The sequence below is a fragment of the Megalobrama amblycephala genome, linkage group LG16 (assembly GCF_018812025.1).
Source record: "Megalobrama amblycephala isolate DHTTF-2021 linkage group LG16, ASM1881202v1, whole genome shotgun sequence".
Classification (NCBI taxonomy): domain Eukaryota; kingdom Metazoa; phylum Chordata; class Actinopteri; order Cypriniformes; family Xenocyprididae; genus Megalobrama; species Megalobrama amblycephala.
The window spans coordinates 15,854,063-15,872,100 of NC_063059.1; the positions used below are offsets into that span (position 1 = coordinate 15,854,063).

At 40.4% G+C, this 18,038-nt stretch overlaps 1 protein-coding gene across 4 annotated transcripts in view; it reads right to left on the bottom strand.

Moving 5' to 3' along the window:
• Positions 1–18,038, bottom strand: part of abr (ABR activator of RhoGEF and GTPase) — a 343,069-nt gene that overhangs the window by 139,546 nt on the left and 185,485 nt on the right. For all 4 annotated transcript variants that reach the window (XM_048161871.1, XM_048161872.1, XM_048161873.1 and 1 more), the window contains 5 exons: positions 16,632–16,684; positions 14,688–14,828; positions 13,171–13,292; positions 11,534–11,702; positions 41–163 (listed from right to left, as the gene is read on the bottom strand). In XM_048161871.1, coding sequence (XP_048017828.1) covers positions 41–163; positions 11,534–11,702; positions 13,171–13,292; positions 14,688–14,828; positions 16,632–16,684 — 608 coding nt within the window. The remainder of the gene's footprint in view (positions 1–40; positions 164–11,533; positions 11,703–13,170; positions 13,293–14,687; positions 14,829–16,631; positions 16,685–18,038) is intronic.

Consider the following 18,038-nt stretch of genomic DNA (forward strand, 5'->3'; position numbering starts at 1 on the left):
AAAACAGTGTTGTAAATCAGACTGTTGTGCGATGTGGTACCTTGCCGTGTTTGTTGTGGATGCGGAATGGGATGGTGGGGGAGTGTAATAGCAGACACGACTCCTGCTCATTCATCTTCTTCCTAAGACGATCCACGTTACGACTCTGACCCTTCTGTGCTTTCTGTTTACATACAAATCAATCTGATATTAGAACATTAAACATGCACTTACAAGCAAAATATAACAGACGTGTCAATGTGTTTTCTAGATTCTCAGATAACACACTCAGCAGTCAGCATGCGATCATCTCATCACCTCATCAGCGATCATCACTGTAATCAGTAATCTGCATTTCAATTGGAGAAACTTCCTGCTCTGATTTAGCCCTATTTTTCCCTCTTATTACTCTCAGAACTGAGTTAATGAAGAAACCAATAGTTTCACAAGTAATTGGTACAGATTAAAATCCCCCGCTCAAGTCCCTTTCATCAAGTCTTGAGTAAAGTAGCAGTGCACACAAACCAAGAAAGAAAAAAACTGTAAAAAAAGTACATTTACAAGTGTGATGCATAAACATTAATTATATTTGATTTATAGTAAATGTTGCGTTTAACTTTGCTTATATAATTTATATGTGATATCACCTACAGGGCCGTGACAGAAATTAACTTTCCCATTAAGGCTGATATTTGCCCCCTTAAATTGATTTTCAGGAGCCTTTTTTTCCCTTGTTAAATGTAATGTAGAGGTGGCATGAATGCATTTATACTGTAATTACAACTGCATAAAAAAATTGAATAGAGAAATATAAATTTATGTTTTAATGTTTTAATTTAAAAAAGTGAAATTAAAACCACCAATAGGTGGCGGCAAGTCACTAGGTGTGTTCAACTTCAAGCGGCACAGTGCAGACCGTATGGCATCGAAGTACAACAAGAGCGATTAGAGAGCAGACGGCTCCGTATGCTTTCAAATCGCTCTATCTGTAATTTGATGTCATACACCACTCTGCCTACAAAGCGCCGCTCGAACACAAGGCTGTGTTTGAAATCACCCCCTATAACCTCATTCACTATTTCCTACATTAGTCTACAAATATATTCCACTTGAAGGAGTGAATGAAAATGAAAGTGAACAAATTTGGAATCTTGACACAATGTAATGGGCTACTTGACTCTGTGGTGCAGTAACTGCTCTGAACAGAAGGAAATCCCAGAAGAGATGATCCAACAATCCCAGAAGTGGGCGCTCTCAGAGGGGAATTCTCTCAATGTCAGCTAGCATAAACAAACTCGTTCACATTGTGGAGTCAGCCATGTTACCTAGGCTAAGAGTCTGGGTGTCATCTTTCCTCTGCATGTGAGGCATTGCCTTGCTGTCCTGTGGTGACCTCGGCTAAACAATGGAAGCAGGAGGTCTCAAATTAATTTAAAATGTGAGTTGTACCATCACGGTGACCTGCTTTGGCTATGCCAAACATCAGTTAAAAATTTTTTTTAAAAAAAATCCACTTTCTCTCTAATTACAGTTTTTCTCCATTGGTTTGGCTCATTTCTTGAAACAGAAATTACATTCTCAAAACAACATGGACAAACCTCCAAACCACTTGGCAATTGTTCACAACAGAACTGATTTTCTCATTCATTTAATCAAATTGCAAATGTCTAAGAACATGTCTCAATGTCTCAGTACATCTTTGCAAATGATTAAGTACAGGAAGCCTACATTTAGCACAATTTCCAAGCGAATAGATCTTGTTGATCTAAACTGATTGTTGATTCTCAGTCTAATGGTTGTTCGCTCCAAAATGTGTCAGCGTCATTTCATTCTATAAATCATCACATTGTCCCGGCTACACAACCGGCACCTTCAGACACGGACACTTACGCCACGCCCACTCGTTCACAATCACCGGAATACTGAACACCTGTGCATCATCACCAGAGCCACATATAAGCACACCAGTTCCATTCACTCATTGTCTGGTCTTGCACCGATCCCTACACGTCACTCGACCTCGTCTTACCTGAACATTATACCTACTGTTGTCTTCATCGTCTTCATCTCCAGTCCTGAGTCCTCCGTCTTCATCTGTGTCACCTTCGTCATCTGCCAAGGAAAGTTATCACTGTTATACCTATTGTCAGTTCTACGTGTCAAGATTCTCTACCTGTGTCATCACCTGTGTCTGAAACCTCTGTTAATAAACACTGTTACACTTTACCTCCTCTGTGTCCTCGTCTGTGTCTGACAGAAGACCAGACCAAATGCAGAGCTCTTCAGACACAGGCGGGGACCGCACCGCGGATCCCTTCCTGGCACTGGTCAACGCTGTACGGTCCTCACTCCTTCAAAATACCACAACCACCGCACCGTCATCATCAACACCCACTCCACCGCTCACTTCTTCAGCTGCCCCTGCGAGTCCCATGGCCAAACCAGCGACATACAGCGGCGCGGCAGAGGATTGCAGCGTGTTCCTACTACAATGCTCTCTTTACATGGAAGCCAATACTCATCTATTCACTACCGAAAGAAGCCGGGTGGCATTCATCATCAATCTACTATCAGGTAAGGCCCTGCAATGGGCCCAATCATTATGGGAAGCTAATTCTGCGATCCTTGGTTCCGTGTCCTCATTCTGTTCCCAGTTAAAGGAAGTCTTCGGCCAGCAGACAGCTGACTTATCCATTCACGGTCAGCTATTCAACATTCGACAAGAAAGGAACGAGACTGTGAGTTCATATGCCGTGCGCTTCCGCACCCTCGCCTATATCAGCGGCTGGAATGAGACCGCTCTCCTCACAACCTTTCGTCATGGATTACGCGAAGAAGTTCAACAATTGATCGTGGTATATGAAGATTCCCTGGGATTAGAGAGTTTGATCCAAAAAACTATCCGAGTCTCCCAACGACTCGCTGCTTGCACTCACACCGCTCCCGCTGTAAATCCTCCGCCCGTCTCACCATCTGTCGCGCCTCCAGCACCTGAACCTATGCAAGTTGATACATACCATCTCACCACCTCAGAACGACAACGCCGCATCAACTTAAGGTTGTGCTTGTATTGTGGGGGAGATGGACATCAACTACCCACCTGTCCAGTTCGACCTCCTCGTCCAGCGGTGAGTACCATCCAACTACCTCCTCAAACAGCACGCTTAACTAAAACCTGGGTGAACCTAAGACATTGTCAATCTTCTGTTTCAGTACAAGCCCTCCTCGACTCCGGGTCGGCGGGGAACTTCATCAGCCAACAAACCCTCAATCTCCTGAATGCCAAACGTCAACGCAGCCCCGTCGACCTGAAAATAACGACCATACAGGGAAAACCGCTGGGCCGAGGTCATGTCCGTTACTTCTCCCCCACACTTATCCTCCGTGTCGGTCACTTGCATGTGGAGGACATCACATTTATGGTGCTGGAGGAGTCAACCGCTGACATTATCCTGGGACGCCCATGGTTAAACCAACACCAACCTTACATCCATTGGCCAACTGGTGAAATCCTCAAGTGGGGTAAGAACTGCCATGAACACTGCATCACCTTACCTGTAAAAGTTCTTCAATCATCCTCTTCATCCAGAAAACCACCACTACCGGTCCAATCCACCTCAGTTGAAAGTCCAGAAACCCAAGTCCAAGTAACCATTCCTCCAGCTTATCGGGCGTTCCAGGATGTCTTCAGTAAGCGGTTGGCAACCCAACTTCCACCTCATCGGCCATGGGACTGCGCCATCGACCTCCTGCCTGGGGCTACGTTACCTAAGGGACGAGTATATCCATTGTCCATCCCGGAGCAGAAGGCCATGGAGGAGCCACCATATTCTCAAAACTGGACTTGAGGAGTGCCTACAACCTGATTCGCATACGGAAGGGGGACGAGTGGAAGACAGCGTTCATCACCCCGTCCGGGCACTACGAATATCAGGTGATGCCGTATGGGTTGTCCAATAGTCCGTCTGTGTTCCAGAATTATATGAATGAAGTTTTCCGAGATTACCTGAACAAGTTCGTCATTGTATACATCGACGACATCCTCATCTACTCTCATCGTTATGAAGACCATGTGAACCATGTCAAACTCGTCCTCCAGAAACTCCGTGAACACCAACTCTACCTTAAACTGGAAAAATGCGAATTCCACACCTCCTCAGTCCAGTTCCTGGGTTATGTCATCGACCCCAATGGTGTGAAGATGGACCAGGGGAAGGTGGAAGCCATCACTCACTGGAAGCAACCCAATACCATCAAGGAGCTTCAGAGGTTCCTGGGCTTTGCTAATTTCTACCGCCGTTTCATTAACAACTACAGCATGCTCAGTTCACCACTCACCTCTCTTCTCCGTAACCGGCCCAAGTCTCTGTCCTGGAACCCCGTGGCCACGAACGCCTTCCATCAGTTGAAACTCGCCTTCAAGTCCGCTCCAATCCTGATCCATCCTGACCCAAACCACCAGTTCATCGTTGAGGTGGATGCCTCTTCCACCGGGGTTGGAGCGGTACTGTCCCAGCGGCAGGGGGATCCTCCACGACTCCATCCATGCGCCTTCTATTCCAAGAAGCTATCCCCGGCGGAGCAGAATTACGACATTGGCAATCGTGAGCTCCTGGCGATTAAGCTAGCCTTGGAGGAGTGGCGACATTGGCTGGAGGGAGCGAAACTACCGTTTGAAGTCATCACTGACCACCGCAACCTTGAATATCTACGAGACGCAAAAAGACTCAACCATCGCCAAGCCCGATGGGCTTTATTCTTCACCAGATTCAACTTCAAAGTTACCTACCGTCCAGGAGATCAGAACAACCGTGCGGATGCTCTATCTCGTCTTCACCAGGCAGATCCCGATCCTGAAACTCCAGAACCTATCCTCCCTCCAGCCATGATCGTAAGCCCTATCCAATGGACCATCAACCAACAGATCCAACAAGAGAACCTTCTCCAACCTGCTCCGCCGGGAGGTCCAGAGGGTAGATTGTACGTTCCACCTCATCACCGGATCACCCTCTTGGACTTAGCTCACTCATCTCCGGGCTCTGGACACCCAGGCAGGAGAAGGACCCTCTCGCTCCTTCAACAACGTTATTGGTGGCCATCCATGCCTCAGGACATCTCCCGGTACATCAGGGGCTGCTCAGTCTGTGCCATCGCGGATACCCCTAGGAGATTGCCTGAAGGAAAGCTTGTTCCTCTGCCCATCCCAGAACGACCCTGGACCCACATTGGAATAGACTTTATGACAGATCTTCCTTCCTCTCAAGGATTCACCTGTATACTCGTTGTGGTGGATAGATTCTCGAAATCCTGTAAGCTCATTCCTCTCAAAGGACTACCAACGGCCTTCGAAACGGCAGAGGCACTCTTTCACAACGTCTTCCGCCACTTCGGTTTACCTGAAGACATCGTTTCTGACCGCGGACCACAGTTCATCTCCCGGGTCTGGACCGCATTCTTCCGCCTCCTAGGGGTATCTGTCAGCCTCTCGTCAGGATACCACCCTCAGACCAATGGCCAGACTGAGCGGAAAATCCAGGAAATCGGGAGGTTCCTGAGGGTCTACTGTCACCGTAACCAGGACTGTTGGAGCCAGTATCTGCCCTGGGCCGAATACGCCCAGAATTCCCTCCAGCAGTCCACCACAGGGCTCACCCCGTTCCAGTGTGTGTTAGGATACCAACCTCCCTTGTTTCCATGGTCGGGTGAGCCCTCGGAGATCCCAGCGGTAGATCACTGGTTCCGACAGAGCGAGAGGGTCTGGGACTCAGCTCACGTGCACCTCCAGCAGGCAGTCCGGAGGCACAAGGAGCAAGCTGACGCCCGCCGACGACCCACTCCTCAATATCAACCAGGACAACAAGTTTGGCTCTCCACTCAGGACATCCGCCTACGGCTGCCTTGCCGTAAGCTGAGTCCCCGGTACATCGGACCATTCACCATCGAGAGGCAGCTGAATGAAGTGACCTACCGTCTCCAACTCCCAGCACAGTACCGCATCTCACCATCCTTCCATGTTTCACTTCTCAAACCCTTCACTGACCCTTTGTCTCCTCCTTCCACAGAGCCTGGTGATGATGCCGTACCTCCTCCTCCTGCCATCGATGAAGACACCAACATCTACCGGGTGAGAGCTATCCTTGACTCGCGGCGACGTGGGTCCCAACTGGAGTACCTAGTGGACTGGGAGAACTACGGCCCAGAGGAGCGATGCTGGGTCAACCGCCAGGATATCCTTGACCCCAGTCTACTTACCGAGTTCCACCAGGAACATCCCGACCGTCCCGCTCCTCGAAGCCGTGGTAGACCCCGTCGCCGCCGTCGTTCCCAGCCGTCAGGAGCCGCCCGTGGAGGAGGGGGTACTGTCACGGCTACACAACCGGCACCTTCAGACACGGACACTTACGCCACGCCCACTCGTTCACAATCACCGGAATACTGAACACCTGTGCATCATCACCAGAGCCACATATAAGCACACCAGTTCCATTCACTCATTGTCTGGTCTTGCACCGATCCCTATACGTCACTCGACCTCGTCTTACCTGAACATTATACCTACTGTTGTCTTCATCGTCTTCATCTCCAGTCCTGAGTCCTCCGTCTTCATCTGTGTCACCTTCGTCATCTGCCAAGGAAAGTTATCACTGTTATACCTATTGTCAGTTCTACGTGTCAAGATTCTCTACCTGTGTCATCACCTGTGTCTGAAACCTCTGTTAATAAACACTGTTACACTTTACCTCCTCTGTGTCCTCGTCTGTGTCTGACACACATGCACAATAGTCTGTTCAATTGTCAAAATTAGTCAAGAACATAATACCATGAATACCATATATGAATCCTTGGAACATTTGATAAATTTATTTGATAAATTTAGTTTCTTCTAGTTCATCAAATCAAATTGATGGATCCTTTTCATTTTCTAGAATTCAGCCATCTGAAGTATTTCAAGCCATCTCTGAATTAAAAAATGGTAGTGTTGGACCTGATGGGTTGGAAGCCAAATTTCTTAAACTTGGATCCAGTATATTAATACATCCACTTTCTGATTTGTACAATATGTCTTTAGATATGAGTTCCATTCCAATTGTTTGGAAAACAGCAAGAGTAACTCCAATATTTAAGGGAGTATTTGGGTACTCTACTACAACTGCTTTACATACTGTATCTGTTGTATGTTCTTGGTCCCCCTTGAAAACGAGATGCTGCATCTCAAGGGGCTTTCCTTGAAAAAAAATTTCATATATTTCAGTAAGTCTAGTCATTGATGATTTTCCCCCTCCCCTTTCTGTCAAATACCCCCTGTAGTACCTCTGCATAGGGGTACATGTACCCCAGGTTTGGAACCACTGGAGTAACATAAAACATTCCTATGTAATTGTCTGTAATGTAGTGTATGACTCTTCTGTATGACTGATTTGATGTTTTCTTTTTTTACGCTATTGTAGAGAATATTTAGTTTTGACACATGAGTGAACTGTTTTGGGAGAGGTATGAGCTTTTGCAGGTGAACCATGGTGTTGTGCCGAACCATCCACGTTACTTTGGCAAAAGCACCAAGAGTGTTGAGAATGTCCGGTCTGTTTCAAGAAATGAGCCAAAGCAATTGAGAAGGATCTTTGCCATTTCTGTGACACTGACTCTTTATATGGGAAAGAAATTTAGTTTTGAAGCATGAGTGAACAGTTTTGGGAGAGATATGTGCTTTTGCAAGTGAGCTATAGTGTTGTGCTGAACTGTAAGACTGTTTTGCCAAATAATCTTAGAATTTTGAGAATGTAATTTCTGTTTAAAGAAATGAGCCAAACCAATGGAGAAAAACTGTATAAAAAAAAAAAAAAAGGCCTACAAAGCAATGCTTTAGAGAGTCTGACATGACCTTTTGAAAAACACTGATAATTAGGTTAAGAACTTATTGACCACAGCTGAATTACAACATGTCAAGATGTTTTTTTTATGTTGCCCAGACAACAAATTATAGCAATCCTCAACACACATTTTGAAGTCAAAATATTTTGATATATTTTTATACTTTAAAGGTGATGAAAATATGGTTGGGAATTAAAAAAAAAATCCAATTCTGGAATATATTGGATCCTCATGAGGTCTTGAAATATACCTTATAAACCTGCTGCAGTCTGTGTCATTAACGTTAGTCAAAGAACAAAAGAAAAAGAAAATCTCAATGATCTTGACTGATTGTTGTGTAAAAGTGATAAGTCCACTTTCAAATAAAATTTTCCTGATAATTTACTCACCCCCATGTCATCCAAGATGTTAATGTCTGTCTTTCTTTAGTCGAAAAGAAATTAAGGTTTTTGATGAAAACATTCCAGGATTATTCTCCTTATAGTGGACTTCAATGGCCTCCAGACGGTTGAAGGTCAAAATTACAGTTTCAGTGCAGTTTCAAAGGGCTTTAAACGATACCAGATGAGGAATAAGGGTCTTATCTAGCGAAACGATCGGCCATTTTCGAAAAAAAAATTCAACTGTATATGCTTCAGAAACATAAATTATTATGAACATCTTGGATGACATGGGGGTGAGTAAATTATCAGGAAAATTTGATTCGAAAGTGGACTAATCCTTTAATATATATTTTATTTGTAAAAAGAAAACTGTGCAGTGTTATTTTACATTAGATTACAATTTCTGTACCTGTAATTTATTCAGCTGTTGCCTATTTATTTGTGCTATACTCATTTTATTACTGTTTATTTGTCTTTAATGTTTGAAATTTATATTAGTTAGTCCAATTTTCGATGTGGTATTTTTGTTAAAACCATAGGAAAATGTTAGTGTTCTTTAGGCTGCTGATTTTTGTTTATGGAAATCAGCTGCAACAATATGTTTTGCCAAAAGACACAGAATAAATATGTTTGATATAAATTTTTGACTAAATGTTTTTACCTTACTGTAACTGAAACAGGGAACTGAAAAGATTTGGAAGCAATAAGCAGAATTGGAATCGCTAAAAATCAAATGATACCCAACCCTAGATGTAAGATTTTCGTTTATTGTTCATTGACTACTATTAGTATGTTTCAAAAGATTAAACAGGTCATGAACACATCAAAGAAAATGAGGCACTGTGATGCAACGGGCTACAGTGGACGTTTCAATAACATACATCAGTATCATCATGCACCCACTCAGAAAGACAAATGTTCCAGTTTATAACGTTTACTTTGATGTGTCCGGTGTAGATAGCCTCAAACATTTGTGACATGTCATGTCAAAAAATGTGCTCGGTGCAGATACATTGGATGGGTTTATTATAAGCGAGATGCTTGCATTTGCTCTAGTCTAGGCAGAGTATTTGCCTACTCATTTGCTTACTCATGTCGTGACACATAGCAACACAGCTAAAACGAAGTATTCCTAATATGTTGATTATTTTTATTATATATACACAGTAGCCTAATATGGCCAAAAGTGATGTCCAGAGGGGATATTTGTTTTTAATTACCCTACAAGTTAGATAAAACCATCAAAATATGAGGAAAGTATGTAATATTTTTTAATATTTTAATTATTAAACTTGGGTATTTATTTGACAAAATTATTTGGCCAAAAAAAAAAAAAAACAAACGCATAGGAAAAAGCACAGAAAAACAAAGTTCATAGGAAAAAGCATACATTGACTACAAATAATTAATATTTTGTTGGTTCTCTCTTGTTTTTTAATGTGTTGATCATTTTTTTGTATGAAAGCCTGGCCAAAAACATATGTCTGCACAATTTGGCATGTTTCATTGAGTTATCACAAATAAAACAATTGATTCCAAGCATATAGTATATAAAATAATATTTGAATAAAGGGTGAAGATGTCAATTTTCCTAGGCCGGACAACACTTTTGGCCACTACAGTGCATACATAATTATTAGGTAAATAATAAATAATGTATAATATAAGTTGATATTCTGATCAATTTTTTTTCAAGCACATTTTACCAATTCACATCAATCTTAATACCTACTGTAAATTTTGCTCAATGAAAGTGTAAAAGTGAAAGTGAAGTTATGTGCAGCCATGTATGGTGTCCCATACTCGGAATTTGTGCTCTGCATTTCACCCATCTAAGTGCACACACACAGCAGTGAGTACTGAACGCACACACACCCTGAACACACATCCGACAGACATTTTTGCTGCGGTGCCCAGAGAGTGATTGGGCACCTTGCTCAAGGGCACCTCAGTTGTAATGAGAATAATGAGTAATGAGAGTGGAAGAGAACCCTGTTCATTCACTCCCCACACCTAAATTTCCTGCCGGTACAGAGACTCGAACCTGTGGGTTGCAAGTCCGACTCTCTAACCATTAGGCCACAACTGCCACAGCAGGGGCAACAGGGTCACAAAAAACAGGTAGAGAAGAAAAGATATTAACTGCAAAAGACTTCAAGAATTAAGATAAAGTTTAAGATGTGAAACCATCAGGAGCCCTTTAGTCTCCAGGGCCACCATTTTCCAGAAGTACAAGGTGTCAGGTTCTCAGAAACTTTGCTAAGGTAAAGAATCCAGAAACATGACCCCCACTTAATAATAGTCACAAGCTGAAGTGTTGTAAAATACATGAAGACTGCTCTCCAGAATTAAGAATTAAGTGCAAAAACAAAAACAAACTCTTAAAAGTCTTTTGCAGTTAATGCATCTTTTCTTCCTTGCCTGTTTTTTGTGACCCTATATATATATATATTAGGACTGGGAGTTTAACAGCACCCCTCGTGCAATATAGATCAACTGACGTGATTTTAACGACAAATCACATTCAAATATTAGGCCTCGTTTCTGTCAGTTCGTGCCCACAGCCAAACTGTCCATAACTGAACTGCCTCAAGTGAACTATAAAAATGAAAAGAACAACGCTTCTGAAAGCTGTCGTTTTTTAATGGTTAAAATGAATGGAGAATATCTCATGGGTGCTCAAAGTCACTATAGTTAACAAGTTTGTGAATATTTTGAATAAAAAAGGAAAAAACTAAACAAAAGTCATACAGCGCTATTGTGCCTGTGTGACACGTGGAATCTTTTCTATTGTGTTTATTGGTGATATTGCTTGTAGTTTGATTATTTGAGCTTATTTTATTACAGACTGTTTACATGACTATAATAGTGTTTGAAATTTATATATTTATGTAGAATTTTTTCATTTGCATTGGTCTTGCATTCCATGTAAAAAGTCTGGTGAGTAATATAAAAAAAAAATTTACTAGCAAAAATGGTGACTCGAGCTTCAGTGTGTTCGTAGGGGTTGAAATATAAGGTGTTTTTCACTTTAAGCCCTCATCAACAATTACATATTGACAATTAATGATTATATACTATCTTAATAGTAATTATTAAGAATGATGTGGCTTTCAATAGGTAAAATGTGCTTGGAAAAATATTTGATCAGAATATCAACATAACAGTTAATTCATGCAAATGGTTATGCATGCACTGAACTGCAAATATATAGGGTTTGTTAAATTTCCAACCTTAAGGATAAGCAATGTCTTAAGCGCCACTAACATTTAGCTTCGTTTTTATCCTCTTTTAGATCGTACCTTCTCTTTCTGGATCTCACTTTTGATGGAAGAGATCTTGATCTTCATCTCCTCAATCTCATGCTCAGGGAGTGTCTGGACGTGAGGGAGAGAGTCAGAGTCATCCAGGGTCTGGAAGCTCACATCAGCCAGAGGGATGTACCATTTACACTCATATTGCTGATGCCTCCTAACAAACACACACAGAGAGAAACATACTTAAATGTCAAATAAAAGCTTGATTTAATATGTTATTTTTTTATTGTTTTAATTTTTATAAATAAGCACACTAAATTAAATTGACAACCTTAATATATTTATATATTAAGTATATAATTTGTGTGTATTAAGTGTATAATTCATTCCTGCTCACAAACACATGCATCACAATGTCATTTTCTTCCTGTACTGACAGGAAATGGCTCTGTTGAGACTGAAGTAACCTATTAATCTAAGCACTCACTATGGAGCACACATGCACACTTCAGGGATCAAAATGTGTTTCCACTGCAGAAATGCTTGATAATGACTTTTTTATTGTGAGATGATTATGATGCCCAGCATGGCTCTGCAGCGGAATATAATCTGTACACCATTATGATTAACAACCAATTTAAAAAAATCTCCTGCTTAATTGAGTCTGAATACTTTACAGTCTCTGCCAGTGCTGAGATCAAAATCCAGAACTGAATGTCCCATAATGCCGAGCATATGAGGCAAAGTAGATTATGGCTGTGTTCAAAAACTGAAAATGCTACCATAGGCTACCATTTCAAGGTAGAAAGACATCAAGGCACATCTGAATACAACATTATCTTCACTTCCTGACTCCTGATACCTTCATCTGATTGATTTTTGAAGGCAGCATAGATGTATCCTTTGCTGCCTATGATATCCCAAAATCCTGTGCGTTCCATTCCGAGTCAGTTAAGCTAAAAAATAAATATGGCATCTGAGAGTCACGGTTGGTGGTCAGGTTGTGCATTAACGTACATTTATATTCGCTTAGTTATCACCAAATCTTGCTCTATTTTGTTGTAGATCATTAAACTCTGCCTCAGAAGCCTGTCCGAAATTAGTTTCATGAGGTATCTTTGAGTGCAAATACTGCCAGTAAAGCCATTGCCTGATAAGGCAGTGAGGCAAGTCAGCTTGCAGGCACAGCCTACGTATAGTGTGTGTGTTATATATGCGTGTTAGTCTGGGAAGGCTGTAGCTGCACCAGGGTAACAACAGCTATCAACCAATATTACAGTGTCTTTGGCAACATAACCATGACAAAAAAAACAAAACAAAAAATAACAGTGACAAATGATATTGACCCTTTGTAAATCAAAGCACTTTGATTTAATCTATGGGCACCAAACACACAACGGCCTGTAGTATGATGTATGCATGGGTGGGTAATACATAACAGAAAGAAAGTGGTTTTGTGTAAACTGTAAAATTGTTGTAAATAAAACAAAGATTATTGGAGTATATTTTACAATAAAATACAAATTCATTTTTTCTACTTCAAAATGTAATGTTTAATTCAATGTGTTACTTTCCATTTCTTTGTAATTATTTTGTGAAATTTATGAGCATTTTTTTGAGTGAAAATTCTAAGTGAATCCTACACTAATTTGTTTTCAGTTTATAAGTGTCCATGTTCATACCCAACTGCTGTCTTTTTCATCTTGGCACAGAGCAGAAGGTCTGTGAAGAGGAAGACATGACGAAGTTTACGCGTCCCCTCCGACACCTCCACCAGGAAGCCATCCTTCACCAGCTGGCGAGCCTGTGATATTTAAAAAATAAAATATTGATATCATGTTTCTATAAAATATCATGTTACACATACAAAAATATTAATCCAGTAGCAGTAATCTGGTTGACACTTAAACAGTATGCTTTTATACAGTTATGATAACAAAGTTTATCTCCACCTCCCTACATTTACGTTTTGAGTGTCTTCTGATTGGTTAGGGTTATGTTTCCTACAAGCATTGTTGGTTGACATGGCTGACTATGGTTGCAAGTTCTTTACAATTAAACGATTCAGTTTTTCCCGAAAACATAGTTCCAACGAATAGTTGCAAAGAACATTACAAGTTGTGTGGGTGGAACTACAGCTCTTGACCTGTGGTTATAAGAACAGTTTCCTGTTAGTATGATATGTGGACTTAAATAGATCATTCTATTCAGAACTGCCTGATTTCTTTGTGGCATAGATTCAACAAGGTGAAAATTCCTCTGAGATTTTGGTCTATATTGACATAATAGCATCACGCAGTTGCAGCAGATTTGTCGGCTGCACACCCATGATGCAAATCTCCCATTCCACCACATCCCAAATGTGCTCTATTGGATTGAAATCTAGTGACTGTGGAGGCCATTTGAGTAAAGGGAAACCAGTTTAAAATGATCTGAGCTTTGTGACATGGTGCATTATCCTGCTGGAAGTAGCTATCAGATGGGTATACTGTGGTTATAAAGGGATGGACATGGTCAGCAACAATACTCAGGTAGGCTGTGACATTTAAGACTGTTTTGCTTAAGAAGATATCTAGAGACAAATGTCATGTTAATTTTTTTTTTTTTTTACAGCAGAATTGCAGAGAAAGTATATTGTGTATAATGCTGCTTACTGACCAAACCGGATATAAAGTGTATGTATGCATGTCAGTTACTGTTAATTAACAGTATTTATCTCCATCACCTGCATGGCGTCATTAAAGACAGTTCTATATTGCCGAACCAACGTGGTTCGAATGACACATATCTGACAAAGTTACTACAGTTTCGGGAAGCAGTCGTAACTAGCTAGTTAATTCCTCCAACTATGCATCATACCATGCTAAATGGCTGCAACTTCTGATTATTCTCATAACTGACTCATCTTATGATTATTTCTTTGAATAATTGATTAGTCAGATACTAAGAAGGTCTTGGTCTGATTTTTTGCTGTGGACTGCAAACACAAGCCAAAACTAAGAAAGGAAACATACCAGAAGAAGAATCAAAATGCTATTAATAAAATAGCTGTGAAAACACACTTATAAAGGCACTGATTCCTCACCTGCCTTAAAGAATTACTTACAGTAAAGGACTGTATATGAAAAATGCAGTATACTTCATACTCTTTCCTGTCACACAAACACACAAAGTTGCACAAACACACAAAGTCGCACACCTCTCCCTTCGGTGTGGTCACGGCAGTCCTGCGTGGGTCAATCTCTTCATTGATGCTGGACAGGAAGTTCTGGGATATTCTCAGAGCATCCTGCAGTAATGGGAAGTCTGGATGATCCTTAGGGGTGTGTTTCAACAAGTCCTGAAATAATAAAACAAAAAGACAACATACAGTTTTATGTGTATTCTTAAAGTGATAATTCCACAAAAAAATAAAATAAAAATTAAAACGTTATAAACCTACACTACAGTTCAAACGTTTGACTTTTAAAATGTTTTTGAAAGAAGTCTCTTGTGCACACCGATGCATTTATTTGATCAAAAATATAGCAAGAACAGTAATACTGTAAAACATTATTGCAATTTAATTTATGCCTGTGATGGCAAAGCTGAATTTTCACCAGCCATTACTCCAGTTTTCAGTGTCACATGATCCTTCAGAAATAATTCTAATATGCTGATTTGCTGTTCAAGAAATATTTTTTTATTACCATCAATGAAGAAAACAGTTGTTCTACTTAATATTTTTTTATGGAAACCATGATACATTTTTTTTTTTTTTTTTTTACAGGATTCTTGGGTTATAGGTTATAATGGCCTTAAGATCATTGTAATGGCCTTAAGACCCATGATAAAAAGCAGGTCTGACATGTTGATACTGGTAACTTAATGTATATAATGATCTTTAAACAGTAGAATTTAGTAGTGTTAGTGTCTTGTTATGGCACACTTTCCTGATAATTTACTCACCCCCATGTCATCCAAGATGTTCATGTCTCTCTTTCTTCAGCTGAAAAGAAATTAAGGTTTTTGATGAAAACATTCCAGGATTATTCTCCTTATAGTGGACTTCAATGGTCTCCAAACGGTTGAAGGTCAAAATTACTTTTAGTGCAGCTTCAAAGGGCTTTAAACGATACCAGACGAGGAATAAGGGTCTTATCTAGCGAAGCGATCAGTCATTTTCGAAAAAAAATACAACTGTATATGATTTATAAACACAATTGATCGCTATGCATGTGCTTCCACCATTCTGCTTTCCGTATTCTTCAAAAAGCTTATGCTGTATGTCCTACGCCTTCCATATTCTACTTACAGAAAAAACAGAACTGGCGCTGCGCTCGTTCCGTAAGTTGAATAGGGAAGGCGTAGGACATACAGCGTAAGCTTTTTGAAGAATGCAGAAAGCGGAAGCACTTGCAAGGCAATCATTTGTGTTTATAAAGCATATACATTTGTATTTTTTTAGAAAATGAGCGATCATTTCGCTAGATAAGACGACCCTTATTCCTCGTCTGGTATTGTTTAAAGCCCTTTGAAGCTGCACTGAAACTGTAATTTTGACCTTCAACCATTTGGAGACCACTGAAGTCCACTATAAGGAGAATAATCCTGGAATGTTTTCATCAAAAACCTTAATTTCTTTTTCACTGAAGAAAGAAAGACATGAATATCTTGGATGACATGGGGGTGTGTAAATTATCAGGAAAATTTTATTTGAAAGTGGACTAATCCTTAATTATAGGTTCCAGATAAACACCACAACAGCAAAATGTCATCACAGACAATATGCAAATGCTCAGAACATGTAAAGACAATTTTTTAAGGTAACAAATCAAAAGCGCACATTCTTTCTAATTGACTGCAGTTAAAATCTCTACAAAATTTACAATGAAAGTGATCTCATATTTACCTGGTTAAACTATAAGACTCTCTTACACAGTACAAAAAGAAGTTTATTAGAAACACTGCAAGCTCTGTCATGCTTAAATTAATGGCAGGCCTAAAGTCACAGCTGATTGGATCTGAGTGTTTGTGTGTGTGTGAATGTGTGATTGCAGAAAAAAAAGCCAGTGCATTTGCCATAGTAAAGGCGGCCTTACAATTTTAAATCGAACCATATGCAATTAATAGATGTTTATATTTTCGAAAGAGAGCGACTCACATGCAGGACAAGAGTGCTGCGAGTGACACGGTCAATAGGCTTGTAGAGCAGAGCTGCAAAGACAAACATTAAAGAATGAATTAGAGAGTGATCATAAGTTATGGAATATTATAAGATGTATAAGATCTGAATTCACAAAACACTCATACTTTCAATCATAAAAATGCTCAAAATGCCAAACACACCCAAAGAGAAAAAACAATGAGGAAATACCCTTTCCCAAACTATTACACAGCTGACTGAGCAGCCAGATACTAGGGATAATAGCAGCACCTCTGAGCACTGCACAAAGAAAACTATCAGCAATCAACTATCAAGAATTTTTCATTCTCTGCCTGTGGTGTAGGAGAATGAACACATAATGCAACATTGTAAATGCAGTTTTCTGGTTAATTAGATGCAAGAAAAGATAAATCACAATCCAATATTCAAAAAGATGTTAAACATAGAGGAAGAGGGAGGCAGCAGCAAATGATTTATTATGCAAAATACACCACAATCACTGTTCACAAACATTCAATGCAAGCCAAAGGAAGATTTGCAAACTTTAATGAGAGGTTTTGATTTTTTTTATATGAAAAAAATAATCAATATAATATTGCTTTGCAACTTAAAAACATTTCAAGAAGTACCAGGTACCTACAAGGGGCACTGTTAAACTTAAAAGTATACTGACATACAGACTCTGATAAGGGTCTCCTGTGAGCAATGCTCAGGAAAGAGATTTGTCTCTCATTTCTTTGACAGCACTAGTAGGAGACCTCTCCACATTCTCCTCTGCGCTCACATCTTCATCTTCTGACAGGGTTATGATGGGTTCCTGTGGTGGTCCTGCTGTCTTTCACTCTAATGGACGATGATTTCCACCAGTCCGTACTCACTCACATTCAATTCATCTAATTTTAGATTATATATCACATCGCAAAAGAACAAAGCTCACTGACAGAGCATATTTCCCAAGTGCCTCTGCAAAGGCCGATGGAGTACTTTGGAGAGAGAGTAGTGATAGAAATGTTTAAGGAGGAGGAGAGAAGTGAGGTGTACTAGTAGATTTATAAGGGAAAACTACAGTGTCATTTAGTAACCAATGTTCACTTTCATGTTCATTTGCATTACTGTTTCCAGACCTTTATCTGACCTTTTTTATTATTTTCTATGGTGATTCCGGGGCAAAATCTGTGGACTTTTGCTGAATGGACCATATAATTTTCTGAATAAAATGTGAGGTGGTGCTTATTCATGCAAAACTCACTGCCACAATGTTTGGATGGTTGGAAGGGTGTTCTGGGTAGACGCTAGTCAGTTGCTACTGTGTTCTTTGTGGTTGCTACAGTGTTGCTAGTTGGTTGCTAGGCAGCTGTTACTTGAGAGGTATTATTGAGTTGCTGAGAAGTTTCTATGCTAGTC